Below are 15,007 nucleotides of genomic sequence, written 5' to 3'. Positions count from 1 at the left end.
TGACTCTAGAATCTGGCTTAGTCAGTCTAGACCCGGGCTAGCAAACTGCAACCATATGCAGCTTTTTTGATAGGTACTGTGGCTGGCCTGAAGTAAAAAGTTGAAAATGAAAATAAAGCTATAATAGTTTCATTTAAAGAATATTTATTATTCAGAGAATTGTGATTTCATTTGTTTGGAAACATGTATTTATGGCTCTCAAGCTTTAAATTGTTGGTAAAGACAGTATTGTCTCTTTCATCTAAAAAATGTTCTAATCCCTCGACTAGAACAGTGCTTCCCACAGTGGGCAGTATACTGCCCCTGAGTGGTAGGGAATTATCCTGGTTGAGGGTGGAGGCAGATATAAAAGCAGGTGCCTACACTTCATCCTAGATTATGGGCTATAGTTCAAACAGTTTTTGGCTTACCAAAATTAATTTTAATTGCCAAGATGGGGAGGTGCGGGGCTTTACCTTTTTCTCATAAAAGAGGGCAGTAAGCCAAATAAGTTTGAGGGTCTGTGGTCTAGAGTTTAGTAGCAGATGGCAACATCGATAATGTGTCCATTGCTGGCACTGACTGTTGATTGGATTGATTTAATGAATGCATTTCCTTCCTGTGTGATGGAAGATGCCACTGGAAAGAAAAGGATGAAAGTTAAGCGAACCTTCATATTAAATGAAGGATGCTACCATAATAGAGCAAAGTCCATAAAATTCCACAAGATACATGGAATCGTGTTCAGTTATCTTAGGACTAGATGTCTACCACATATGCCATCTATTTCTGACTATTAAGGCATTTTAAAGTGATTTTTTTAGTCCTCCAGAGGCTAGACAAGCCTACGGGAATGTTTTGGCCTTCTCTAGTTGTCATAAGTGGATCCAGCGGTACGTAGAAGTACTAGAAGAGCTAAGTGGTACAACCAGATTTCCACGAAGTTTTGTGAGTCTTTTAATTGATGTCTTTTTCGATATGCATAGCTTCCTTGGGCAATGATAGGCAGATTGGAGATTAATTCAAACTCAGTTCAAAGAGAATATAGATGAAAATGTCTCTAAACATAATAACATTGTTTTCAAAGAGCCTCAGCTATAATATACAAACTGCATATAATCAGAATATGAAATGACATCATGCATGGAAAGTAGAAGGTCTACATTTTTAGACCTGCTATGTCTGAAAAGTCAAGAGCATAGTTTCTGAAATTATGCTGAATCTAATTACAATGTGCTTAATGACATGTGCTTGGAAGACTTTGATCCCAGAGTTCTCTCTTTTATAAGTCTGAGTCGTAATTCCATGCCAGTGAGAGTAAGCAGCTATCACCAGAAGATTGAATTTTGAGCCTAATAAAATGGTAAATTTTGCTTGTGTTGATTGTTGCCATTAAACATAATGCTTCCTGTTCCCTGTGTGTCTGATACACGGAATCATAACTGAAGACTATAAGCGGACCATGGATTGCATCTGAAGGGTCAGTGTAGACATAACTGCCCACGATATTACTTAATGAAGCATTGGCTACAGCATAGCTTATTGCTATGATCCAAAAAGTCATTACCGTGAGATTTTCCCTGTGCCACCTTTCTCTTAACCTTAGTATTATTTCTTCAAGGAGAGGTCCATGATGAATGAAGGCTTTTCAAAAATGGTTACTCTAATCATTGAGAATGTTACTAGTTTCTTTGATATGCTCTGAGCACAGGACTAAATATATCTGTTTTTGTTAGTTTCCTTGAACTTTTTCAAAGAAAGTACATAAGAGCAGAACAACTTCAGCATATAAAAGGGTATAAAATATCAAGTATTGATTCTTTTTTATCATTTTCAGTAATAACCTTTTTTTAAAGATCTTTAATATCTGGACACTAAAAGCAGCGAGAGCGTCTCCCAGTTATCGTGTGTGCGTCCAACTGCGCCGAGCTAGCACTGTTCTGAGTAGGGTTCCTCTGTGTGCACGCTCACCGGGGTTTTTCTTTATTCTCCTCCTTTGGAAATCACAGTTGGCATGCATTCCAACTCAGAATCCTGTGCTAGTCACTATTACCCTCTGAAAGCAGATTTCACAATATAGAGGCACAGATTTTTTTCAGGCAGCACTTGAAGTTATTCCTAATTATAACTTTGTTAACAAAAGAAACTAATAAAAACTTTCACTTTCTAGATTTTACTGACACTCTATGCTAATTTAGTACAGAAATAGAATGTAGGATCTTATAAACACTTCAATTGAAATTTTTATTGCCAAAACTGTAAGTACTTTCAATAACCAAAAATACATTTTAAGATCCAAAAAACTTGACATAGCAGAAATACATGTCACAAGGCATATTGATTACATCCTTTAGTATAGGAAAAATACTTTCTTTGGGTCAGTCTTAAAAGTTTCTGGCTGACCAAAAACAACCACCACCACCACCTGCTGCCATTGACTCAATTCCAACTGCTAGTCACCCGAGAGGACAGAGGCAGGCTGCGGCACAGGGTGCCATAGCAGTCTAACACGCACCCCTGCACCTCCTCACACCCAGTCATAGCTGCGCTTTACATTATGTCTGAACCTGGGTTTTTTGTGTGTCAATAATTAATGCAATAAACTATATTAAATCCAGCGTGAAACATAAGATAGATTTTAAATGGAAGTACAATGCGAATACTCTTTTGTTTCTGCCTTCTAACTGCTGGCCTGGTGATTAGCAGCCCCAAGACATCACCCATTATGCCACCTCAGCTCCTCCTTTTATCCTTAGGATTCCATAATTGTATGCTTTAAAGCATCATCTTTGTAAGGAAGTATTTTATGGTTAGAGGACAGGAGAACATATTTGGTTTTATTGTTTGTTTTCAGAAAATGCTTTTTTTGCTCCTTATATCCAGAGTAATTTGTGTTATTTAATGAAGCATCCTCCCCTGCATTCTCCTTCCTGTCACTAATCTGGATGTCTGGAATGTGGGCTCAACTCTGCAACAGTCTATAAAACATCCTAACCATTCTGCATTTGGTTGCTCAGCTTCCTAAGAGCAACATTTCTGAACTGAAATAAAGTAAAAACAATTCTGGTGAAGAGAGTCTGGCATAGCTTCTAACTGGATCTGTGTCTTTCTGTTCAAGGTTGAAGAGATGGTACAGAACCACATGACCTACTCATTACAGGACGTAGGTGGAGATGCCAATTGGCAGTTGGTGGTTGAAGAAGGAGAAATGAAGGTAAGTTCCACTGAATAACTAAGGAACCAACCTGGAAATGTTAGCCTGTGTTTTGAGGAAGCACCAGATATCAAAAGTCCAAATTTTGGTAAACATGATAGTGGGGCAGGAGGACAAAAAAAGAGAAACAAGGAAAGAAGAAAATATATGTAAATACAAATATGTGTGATTGTTTATATATGTTTATATATGCAAATGTAACCAGGAAGCAGATGGACTTCGGGCTTCTACTTAAATCTTACTTCAGTACAAGAACGGTTTGTTCTAATAATATGGCATTGTATGATACTTTTCCTGACATGATTGCTAAAGACATAATAGGCGTATAAGCAAATGTGAAGAAAGCTGATGGTGCCTAGCTATTGAAAGATAGAGTGTCTTGGGTCTTAAAGGCTTGTAGTTAAACAAGGGGCCATCTAGCTCAGAAGCAACAAAGCCCACATAGAAGAAGCACACCAGCATGTGTGATCATGAGGTGTCGACGGAAAAAAGCTATCAGAAGTTCATAAACAAGTAGTCACATCAGTGTGAAGAGGCAAAATCCACCTGTAAGATAATTAGACAGCCCCTCTCAGAAGGGCCACATGGAAGGGATGATAAAAAAACCCAGGGTGTTGTATAGTGCTGATGAACCACATAACTGTCCTGTAGTTCTTTAATATTTTCTCCCCTTATTATTATGGTTTTTATTTGTGTTACCTCATTAACCATGTCAGATTTGTGTCAGTTTATTTGTATATTTAAGGTCATTCGATAGCCAAGAGAGAGAACCTTTCAGAAACAGTAACAGGAGTAAAGGTCCCCTGAGGGGACCAGAAGAGAGGGGTGGGGAAGGGGGAAATAGGTTGCCGACAACATTGATGACTACATAACTCCACTCAATGGGGTTGAACAACAGAATTGTATGTGAACGGATATATTGGATATTTTGTATGTGCAAGATACATCTAAATAAATAAATAAAATAAGGTTCCTGGGGGGTGTGCTTTGTTTATATTTTTATATGTTTCATTATCTGTGTCAAGAAATTGGTTTTGATTTTCTGTTAAATATTTCATAGATTTTTATAAATACTAAAAGGCAGCTAAATTTGAAAGCAAATACAAGTCTGCCTTCATATGTACTTTTGTGTTTATTCTTAAAATGTATTCTTTTTTAGGTATACAGAAGAGAAGTAGAGGAAAATGGAATTGTTCTGGATCCTTTGAAAGCTACCCATGCAGTTAAAGGTGTTACAGGACATGAGGTCTGCAATTACTTCTGGAATGTTGATGTTCGCAATGACTGGGAAAGTAAGATGCTGTTATTACTAGATTGATTCTAATTTTTATTTTAATTTAAATCTAACCTGACTTTCTATGTCTGGTCTGCATCCTGATTCACAGCGACCCTTCAGGACAGAGACTCCTGTGGGTTCCTGAGGCTGAGTCATCTTTGTCCTATGGAGCAGCTGGTGGATTTAAACCTGTAGCCTCATGGTTAGCTGCCAAATGTGTAACCTTTATTGCTGCCAGAAGTAACTAGTAATACTTAATGTAGAGTTTTTTGTTTAAAAACGCTTTCCTAGTATGTATCACTTGATCTGCTACTTGGTAATTCTGAATGTCAAGCTAGGTATCAGTATTTCATTTTGTGTTACAAATCAATTGAAATCCAGAGCTAGTTAGTGGGAAACAGGACTAAAAGTGAGCGTTTCTGTTTTATTGGCTACTGTTGTCTAATACTTTTTAAACTGTTAGTGCAGTGGTCAGTGCAGTCAGCCGCTTACAGAAAGGCCGCGGGATTGCATTCTCCAGCTGCTGTGCTGCTGTGAGTCAGACTCAACGTTGCAGCAACAGGCTTTTGGTTTGGGAACGTTTCACCTAGATGAATCCTGCTGTGGTTAGCGGACAATACTTCTTGGCATGTGTATGTTCCCCTTAGATGCTAACTTTCAAAATAAAAAAATCTCAACAATCGTAGATACTTGACATTGACAGGATGGCATAAACAGAGTCGTCCCTTAAGCCGAGGTAAAGGGAGCTCTGGCAGCGCTGTGAGGCAAGCATTCTACTGCTAACCACAGGGTCTGCAGTTCAGATCCACCAGAGGCTCTATAGGAGAAAGTTGAGCCTGCCTGCTTCAGTGAAGATGTACAGTTTTAGTAGTTCTATATAGGGCCGTTGTGAGTCGAAGCTGACTAGATGGCAGTGGCTTTTGGTAAATCTAAGTAGAATAATTTATTTAACTTTAATAAATAAGGGATTATAGTGAGGGGTTCCTCTTTGAGCCCATGTAAAAAGGAGTAGTCAGAATTGGTTTCTTGCTGTGGACAGTAGATAGCAGCCCAAAGAAAAGGAGACTTCCTGGTGCCCAGGCATCGCAGCCACCGTCTGTAGATAGATAGCCTCCAGAGTGCTGAACACCTTCCACTTGGTTTAGGTCAAGCAAACTTCAGTTCAATCCATCGTGCCCTTTGTACGTGCCTTTTGAAATAACATAATCACATTCTAGGAATAACTTGTTTCTCTTTTTGGATACTAATTTTATTCTCTTCTTTTCAGCAACTATAGAGAACTTTCATGTGGTGGAAACATTAGCTGATAATGCAATCATCATTTATCAAACACACAAGGTAAAAATCTCTTCACGCTTAAAGAATTCCAATATAATTCAAACTCATCTTCATAAATCCTCTAAACTATAATTTTACTAAAAATTATTTGCCACAAAAGATCCGGAGGTGCCATACATTCAAAAGATATGTTCAACCAATTTAGAGCAAAAATGTGCGCAGGAAGAATCTGAATGAAAAATAGAACCCAGGAGCTGTATGCACACTTTGTCTTAAGCAACAGAAACAAAAGCTTTTGGCATACTGAAACGAGTTTAAGTGCTTGCTAGCAGCTCTCTCAGAGACCAAATGATAGTTCCTGAGTTGCGTCTCAAAGTAAAGGAAGGCTTCCTGAGGCAGTGATGAAGGAAAATGTTACGGCGGACGTGGATGGCTAATCCAGAAAGCAAGAGACATTTGAAGGGTTGGTCACCAGAGCCGATAGTCACTGTAATTTAAACTGGTTCCTGTTTGCTTTATTTTACTTTGTGCTTCTGTAGATGCTTCACATTGCAGAGAGCCTGCTAGTCTAGTGGTTACAGCCTGGCTCGGTTGAGTTTGTTGCCACCAGCTGTGCCACGAGAGAAAACGGTAGCAGTTTACTTTTGTGAAGATTTGAGCCTAGAAAATCGTTTGAGGCCACTCCACTCTGTCCTCCGGGTTCACTTGCTCATCGGAACCGACTTAACAGCAGGGACCTCCCCAACCCCTCCTTTGGTGGCCTTCACCTTGTTCTGTTTTATTTCCCTCCTGGAAATCGCCAAACACAAGTTGCATATAGAACATTGAAAGGAACTAACACTTAGGGAGCTGCACCAAAAGCTACTACTGCGTAAGACCGATAAGTAACATGTCTATAGTGTAAAATACAAGAAACATGAAGGTTCTTTTTCCGTTCATTTTTCTCCTTTACATGATTTTTAATTGATCTGAATATATGAAAAGATAAGAAGTTTGCCATATATCACCTGAGTGCGCTCCTGTAACGTGCAGTATCATACATCTAATGACTGAATTGGGCTTCCTGTTACCTGGCAGCAGCTCTTCAAGCTGTGTGAACAGTGAAGACTGTATTTCAGCATATAGACCTTAATATCTAATACGAGGTCTACAGTGTAGAAAATAGTAATATGCCACGTAGTTGCCCTGTAGTTTGGAATAGAGATAGATGACCACACATGTAAGCACAGGAAAGCCTTGTTATCTGAAGATGATGGGTCCCGGACAATATTCTGCTGAAGAGAGACCCCCAGTATGCAGTTGGTGTGAGTGGGAAGGTAGCATTAGATTCCCTTAGGATTACTTCTTGAAGAATAAAACTAAGAGTGTTATGAAAGTAGTAAATTAAAAAAAAAAGTAGTGAATCTTATGTGTAACAAAATTTGGGTCTCAATTGTATTTGACATTTCTTTTAGCAGTTGTCCTGACAAGATTTTTTTTCCCCCGACAAGGTCAATAATACTCTTTAACTCATTTCACATTAAAGTTGACTTGTTTTGTAGCTGAATCTTAAAAAGCTTTGTGCTCCGTTGGTTTTTAAAATCATCGTCGTTTTTTCCCTCATCGTCCTGTGGGTTCCTACTTATTATTTCTAAGTTGATAAATCCTCGTTTATTTATTGGCCCCACATCCGTTGGTCTGAACCCCCTCCATTGATGTCATGAACTTTTGTATCTTAAAAAGATTACTCAGAGAGGGCATAAAGGGGAGCTGATATCAAGGAGTTCAAGAAAAAAGAAAATGGATTGTCATGATGATGGCAACAGCTGCACAACGACGCCTGACCTAGTGGAACTAAGGAACATGATAATATCTATATGAACTCCCAATAAAATATTTAAAAACAGATCACTCAGAGGGGAGCGAGCACTAGAACTGATTGCGATTGCACAACTCATTTTAAAGGGGATTGAACCAGGGAGGTGGGGGAGGGGAGGGGGATCTTCTAAAATTGATTGTGGTAATGATTGTACAGTTATTCATGATATAATTGAACTATTGTATGATATGTAAATAATGTGCCAATTGAAAAATCAGTCATTCCACTTTGCAACCCATTTATGTTGTAACGGCCCTGAGTTGTCCGCAATCATCAGCAAGACCCTGTGTGTATTAAGAACGGAATTCAGTTACCTAGACCAGAAAACCTCCGTGGCTTTTCACACATAAGAGAAGCTCACCCCAGTTATCAGGGGCCTGGCCTCCTTTGCCATTCATTCCAGAGGCATGTTTTCCCATGTGAAGCTTAAGATCTTCCAGTTCTCACAGAGTTCTTTCAAATGTGATTATGATATAAAAAGACAAGTCTTTCCCCTAAAATGTTTGCTTGTAGGTTTCTGGACATTTGAAACACAGGTTATTTTGTTGATTGTACCCAGAGCAGATCATTCTCCCTTTGACTGAGTTCTGCACAGACTAGCCTGGTGTTCCAAAGGAATCTTGATGGAGAGTGTCAGGTTGTTGAGGAGTTGTTTGTTTGTTTTCATTTAATTTGACAGCTTCACTTTCAACTAAGATTTTTTTTATTAGTTTTACATTGTTTCTTTGTTCTATCCCAATAAAAAGCGGTTCCTTTTTTCACAAGTCTTTACTTCTTTCACAGAGAGTGTGGCCTGCTTCTCAGCGAGATGTTTTATATCTCTCTGCCATTCGAAAGATACCAGCCTTGACTGAAAATGACCCTGAAACTTGGATAGTTTGTAATTTCTCTGTGGATCATGACAGTGCTCCTGTAAGTATGATGTATAGCTAAGTGAGCTTGACCCCACAGCCCACTGCCAGGTCAGCAGCAGAGGCAAAGGTACTGATGGACGTGGCCTGGCTTCCGTCACACTCGATGTTAGTTGTTGGAGATGGTGTAGTCCACAGGTGGTCTGTGAGAGCCAGCAGGACTGTTTCCTTTCCCCCGAAGGTTGGGTGGCAAAGCTGAGTGGGTAGTGTATACAGGCTGCTACCTGTGCATCATGGTTATTTCTTACACCATTATTAACTGTTGGCAAGACTGGGGTGATTTCTACCTTGGTTTAGATCTACTCACTATTCAAATGGAAGAGAAATCATTCCAAGTGTTTTATAAAACATTTTCTTGGCGATGTTCGTAAGAGTTAAACTGATATAATGTTAGACCAACAAATGCTATCAAACAACTAGCTGCTTTGTTTTCATATTTGATTTTGTGCTTTATTGGGGTTTTTGTATTTGTTTTATATTATGCTTTGTTGTTGTTGTTGCTGCTTTTAATTTTTATTTTTTTATATTTTGGCAGCTAAACAATCGATGTGTCCGTGCCAAAATAAATATTGCTATGATATGTCAAACTTTGGTAAGCCCACCAGAGGGAAACCAAGAGATAAGCAGAGACAACATTCTATGCAAGATTACATATGTAGCTAATGGTATGTATTTTCCTTTCTGTGTTTACTACTTGGTAATGTAGGTGTACTTGATCTCCATGATAACTGACAGTTAGGATAAATGTCTTTTATAAATGCCAGTTTATTTCTTCTAGATTAGTAACTTTTAATTTGGACAGATGTATATCAGAATTATCTTGCAAAATTTTTCAAAAGTCCTGAATTTTTTATTTTATCATTTTATTGGGGGCTCATACATCTCTTATCACAATCCATACATACATCCATTGTGTCAAGCGCATTTGTACATTTCTTGCCATCATCATTCTGAAAGCATTTGCTCTCTACTTGAGCCCTTGGTACCAGCTCCTCATTCTTCCCTCCCCTATCCTCCCTTCCTCATGAACCCTTGATAATTTATAAATTATTATTATTTTGTCATGTCTTACACTGTCCAATGTCTCCCTTCACCCACTTTTCTGTTGTCTATCCCCCAGGGAGGGGATTATATGTAGATCTTTGTGATCGGTTCCTCCTTACTATCCCAACCTCCCCTTATCCTCCTGGTATCACCACTCTCATTATTGGTCCTGAGGCGTTTATCTGTCCTGGATTCCCTGTGTTTCCAGTTCTTGTCTGTACCAGTGTACATGCTCTGGTCTAACCGGATTTGTAGGGTAGATTTGGGGTCATGATAGTTGGGAGAGAGGGGGTGTGGTAGAAGCACTAAAGAACTCGAGGACAGTTGTATGTTTCATCGATGCTATACTGTACTCCAAAAGGCCTGGATTTTATCTCAGGACTACTGTATAAGAACTCATGACACTAGAGTGGTATAAGCAAAATTGGTCACTTGGTCACTAAGAGAAAGTTTGGTGGCACCAAGAACAAGAGCAGGGGCAATGTGTACATATGCTAGCTGAAAGTCAGCAGTTCAGATTAGGGCTTGAGCAGTTTGAACTGATTGAGTCAGGGACAAAAGTCAGACCTGGGACAGACCCGGCTTTGTTAAAGTTAGCTGATGGAGACAAAAATGATGGCCCAGAGCCCTGGAATGGGAGCCTCAGAAGAGGTCCAGTGACCTAAACATGTAATATGACTTTGAGTTATTATCAGAACTGTGGAGAATGATACACATTCCAAGAGCACAGTCTTTGAGCCAGGCACCATAATCAACCACCATCTTTTTTTAAAATCATTTTATTGGGAGCGCGTACAATTCTTATCATTGTCCATACATACATCCATTGTGTCGAGCGCATATGTACATTTGTTGCCATCATCATTCTTAAAACGTTTGCCTTCCACTTGAGCCCTTAATATCAGCTGCTCATCTTCCCCCTCCCTCCCCACTCTCCCCTACCTGATGAACCCTTCATAATTCATAAATTGTTATTATTTTGTCATATGTTACACTGTTCGTCTCCCCCCACCCTCTTCTCTGCTGTCCATCCCCCAGGGAGAAGGCTATTCGTAGATTCTTGTAATCGGTCCCCCCTTTCTATCCCACATTCCCTCCACTCTCCAGGCATCGCCACTCTCACCACTGGTCCTGGAGGAGTCATCTGTCCTGGATTCCCTGTGTTTCCAGTTGCTATCTGTACCAATGTACATTCTCTGGTCTAGCCAGATTTGTAAGGTAGAATTGGGATCATGATAGTGGAGGTGTGGGGCAGAATTATTTAAGAACTAGAGGAAAGTTATGTTTCTTCGTTGCTACCCTGCACCCTGACTGGCTCATCTCCTCCCCACAACCCTTCAGTAAGTGGGTGTCCGGTTGGCTACCATTGGGCTTTGAGTCTCCACTCTGCACTCACCCATTACCAATGGGCTTTGAGTCTCTACTCTGCACTCACACATTTACAGTGATATGATTTTTTGTTCCTTGATGTTTGATACCTGGTCCCTTCGACAGCTCGTGGTCACACAGGCTGGTGTGTTTCTTCCATGTGGGCTTTGTTGCTTCTGAACTAGATGGCCACTTGTTTATCTTCAAGCCTCCCAAGACCCCAGACGCTATATCTTTTTTAGCCGGGCACCATCAGCTTTCTTCACCACATTTGCTTATGCAGACGTTTGTCTTAAGTGATGGTATCAGGAAGGTGGGCACCCACTGATATGATTTTTAGTTCTTTGATGTCTGATAACTGGTCCCTTCTACGCCTCGTGGTCAGACAGGCTGGTGTGTTTCTTCCATGTGGGCTTTTATTCTCAGCTAGATGGCTGCTTGTTTATCTTCAATCCTTTAAGACCCCAGATGCTATATCTTTTGGTAGCCGGGCACCATCAGCTTTCTTCACCACATTTGCTTATGCACCCATTTGTCTTCAGCAATCGTTTCGGGAAGGTGTGCATCCTGGAATGCCAATTTAATAAAACAACGTGTTCTTGCATTGTAAGTGCTCGAGTCAACCACCATCTTTAAGCAAATCATCGCCATTCTCTTCTCATCAGAGCAAGAGATTTGGGTTCTATGCAGCAAATACTTTGCCCTGATCCTGTAAGACAGTGGTTCTCAACCTTCCTAATGCCGCGATCCTTTACTATAGTTCCTCATGTTGTGATGACCCCTCCCAACCATAAAATTATTTTTGTTGCTACTTCATCACTGTAATTTTGTTCCTGTTAGGAATCGGGTGACCCCTGTGAAAGGGTCATTCAACCCCCAAAAGGTTCACAACGCACAGATTGAGAACCACTGCTCTAAGGAGGAAGGTTAAGTTCCTAACATGGCTCTGATCCATGTTTTCCCATTCCAGGCAGCATTTGGTTTTTCTGCATTTTAAACATTTGCCTCCATTCCAGTATGTTGGCTGTGATTGAACCAGGCAGAACAGGTTCAGAGCTCTGCTTTGGACTTATCAACTGCTCTGCAGGAGAAAGCAGTCCGTTTCTGTAAAGACTACAGCCTCGGAAATCCTGCAGGGCAGTTCTGTGTCCCACAGGACACAGAGTGAATTCTACAGCATAGCATTTTTAGGTGACTGAACATGTCCACACTCAGTTGATGAGCTATTCTATTAGACGCTTGTGGCATACCATGTCTTTGTAATTATAAGCAACAGTGGGGAAGGAAATTACCGGTTCTTCTTATGATCAAGCTTTCTAGTTTTCTGAGCCATTGCTCCCTGGCCCTCCTTAGTTGCATCTGTTTCACACAGGCCTGCTACTGGGCAGCCCGTTCCCTGATGCCCTACCTGCATGTATACTCTGACCATATATCCTCCCCTCTCAATGCAGTGTTGGGCTGCTAATATGCTTAAACACATCAGTACGCCTGATAAGTTACAGAGGCTATTTCATTATATTAGACACTGATGAAAAATTGTCTTCTAAATAACCCAAGTGTTCCTTTCTTATGATGGGCTAGATGTTAGGGAACCAGACCATGCAGGGGAATGTCATAAGTGCTTTCTTATTTGCTGCTAAGTTTTTAATGCTAGGAGAAAATCAGTGGTGGAGAGTTAAGGAAATTCTCATTGTAACAACTAAGAGATGTTTGAACAGCAAAGGAAAAAATTGCTGCACTTGCATTTGGAGAATGACATCTTAACAGGTTTTAACTTTTCTCTGTCTCACAGTGAACCCTGGAGGATGGGCACCAGCCTCAGTGTTAAGGGCCGTGGCAAAGCGAGAATATCCCAAGTTTCTAAAGCGCTTTACTTCTTATGTCCAAGAAAAAACTGCAGGAAAACCTATATTATTCTAATATTAACAGGTATTGGAAAAAATATATATATTTTTAAAATCATTTTATTGGAGGCTCTTAAAACTCATAACATTCCATACATCAATTGGTATCAACTATATTTGTAAATATGTTGCCATCATCATTTTCTAAACATACTTTTTATTATTATTAAATACTTTTATGGGGGGGGGCTCTTACATCTCTTATCACAATCCATTCATCCAGTGTGTCCAGCACATTTGCACATATGCCGCCATCATCTATTTCAAAGCATTCTCTTCCCACTTGAGCCCCTGATATCAGGTCCCCATTCCTTCTTCCTCCCTCCCCCACCCGCCCTCCCTTACAGAAAATATATTTTTATCTTTTAAACTTTGACCAGTATGACTTTACAGGTATTTAAAATGCAGCTGTTTAAAATAACTGCATGCTATGTCTGTGATGTTCCCAGATATAACGTGGAGCTTACTACAAACTCCTTTTCGTTGCTTATTTTCTCTGCTTATAAAAAGCAGTGCCTGCTCTAAGAAATGTCACGAACAATGTACAGAATTTCAGAAATGCAAGTTCCCCATAATCCCTACTTTCCCAGGAACTCCTATAAGTTTGTGGTGGTAGGTTTTCTCCAGCCTTTTCTACGTATGTACTGACATACATTATCGAATGAACATGGCATTAAAAGTAAATGTGTTCTTCCTATGTAACTACTCCTGAGCTTAATTTATTGACTTAATGATGTATCTTGGATATCTTCCTACATAACAATTTGAGACATGTAAAACTGTCTTGTTCTTTTAATGTGTGCTGCATAAATGTTGCAGATTTGTTTAACCAATTCCACGGTAATATCTGGGTTGGTTCTGTATTGGTACACAGTGCTGCACTGAACATCTTTGTGCAAAGTCCTGGAATCTTATACTTAATTTTTGATAAGTGATATATTGGCATGCTTCAAAAGTATGAAAAAAAAAACTCTAGAATAAAATGTATCCTGTCCCTTATTCTCACCCTATTTTTCCACTTTTGAAAAAGAAAAGCTGCTGTTACTGGTACTTGTCTGTGTTTCCAGAGAGTGTATGTTTCAGTGCCTGGACCCCAGCACATGCTAGTGTCCTCCTCTTCTCACATCCACCTGTTTGTTGTCATTCTGCATCTCATCTTTCCATATGAGTCTAGAGCTTTCTCACATTTTTTAAAGGTTGCACAGGATTGCATGGTGTTGAGTAACTTATTTAACCATCGTGTACATGCGTAATTTCTTTGACCTGAGTAAACGGGTGTGAGCGTGGCTGCTGACTCAAAGGTTAATGATTCAATCCCTAGGCTTCTGCTTCCAGAAAGATTATCTCCTGGAGAACCCTGTGGAGTGCACTACTTAAATATTTAACAGATAATACTTGCATGTAACAGCTAGCCTCTAAACTGTGGAACCGAAAGCAAATTGCTTTCTTTCTGTCCATCTGTCTGTCCGTCATGTGTATGTGTGTTTCTTTTGTGGACCTAAGAGAGTTGGGGTTTGAAATCTTTTTCCAGAAAATTTATCTAAGAAGAAGGAGCATTTGTCTGTATTTGTGCTTGTATGTATGGAAAGTCCTAACTTGCAAAAATCTCATTCGGTAAAACAGAGTGAAGCCTTTGAGTTTAAGTGGAGCTCTTTCATGGCAGAGAGCTTCTTCAGACCTTTGTAGCTGATGAAAATTGGTATATAATTAGAGTAAGATTTGTCTCACAGTAATTGTTGTAGTTGTATGTATGATCCTGGTTTTTAAACTCTTAAAGCTAGCAGCTTAGTTTTGGTGGTGGAAAAATAGTAACTTTCAATATCAGTATCATCTTCAGATATGTTTGAAATTCTTACTCCAAGCGCACTTGAAGGTCTGAGCAGGTTTGTTTCCCAATAGAAGGCACAGGTCTCTCCCTTACTCATATACAGTTTAAAATTCTTGACAATTAGCATTATATGCATAATCTGTGTCTAGGGCAGAGACCACCGTTGCCAGTTAGTGGGGTATAAATGCAGAGCCCTCTGTGTGCCTCCTTTGCTCACCTAGACGTTGCCCTCTTTGACACTTCTCTGACTTTCAGAGGGTTCGCATCCCCATCTTTCTCATCTTCTCTGCTGGGAAAGGTTTCAAATCTGCAAGTTGAATCGCTGTACATTCAAATGGACAAAGATC

The 15,007-nt window shown here is 39.8% G+C and overlaps 1 protein-coding gene across 6 annotated transcripts in view; it reads left to right on the top strand.

Moving 5' to 3' along the window:
- CERT1 (ceramide transporter 1) overlaps positions 1 to 15,007 on the top strand; it is a 127,623-nt gene that overhangs the window by 109,472 nt on the left and 3,144 nt on the right. For all 6 annotated transcript variants that reach the window (XM_075541184.1, XM_075541183.1, XM_075541182.1 and 3 more), the window contains 6 exons: positions 3,098 to 3,193; positions 4,353 to 4,485; positions 5,737 to 5,807; positions 8,389 to 8,517; positions 9,052 to 9,181; positions 12,721 to 12,857. In XM_075541184.1, coding sequence (XP_075397299.1) covers positions 3,098 to 3,193; positions 4,353 to 4,485; positions 5,737 to 5,807; positions 8,389 to 8,517; positions 9,052 to 9,181; positions 12,721 to 12,848 — 687 coding nt within the window. In that variant the 3' untranslated portion in view covers positions 12,849 to 12,857. The remainder of the gene's footprint in view (positions 1 to 3,097; positions 3,194 to 4,352; positions 4,486 to 5,736; positions 5,808 to 8,388; positions 8,518 to 9,051; positions 9,182 to 12,720; positions 12,858 to 15,007) is intronic.

The sequence above is a fragment of the Tenrec ecaudatus genome, chromosome 2 (genome assembly GCF_050624435.1).
Source record: "Tenrec ecaudatus isolate mTenEca1 chromosome 2, mTenEca1.hap1, whole genome shotgun sequence".
Lineage (NCBI taxonomy): Eukaryota > Metazoa > Chordata > Mammalia > Afrosoricida > Tenrecidae > Tenrec > Tenrec ecaudatus.
This window is presented reverse-complemented; position numbering and strand designations above follow the sequence as displayed.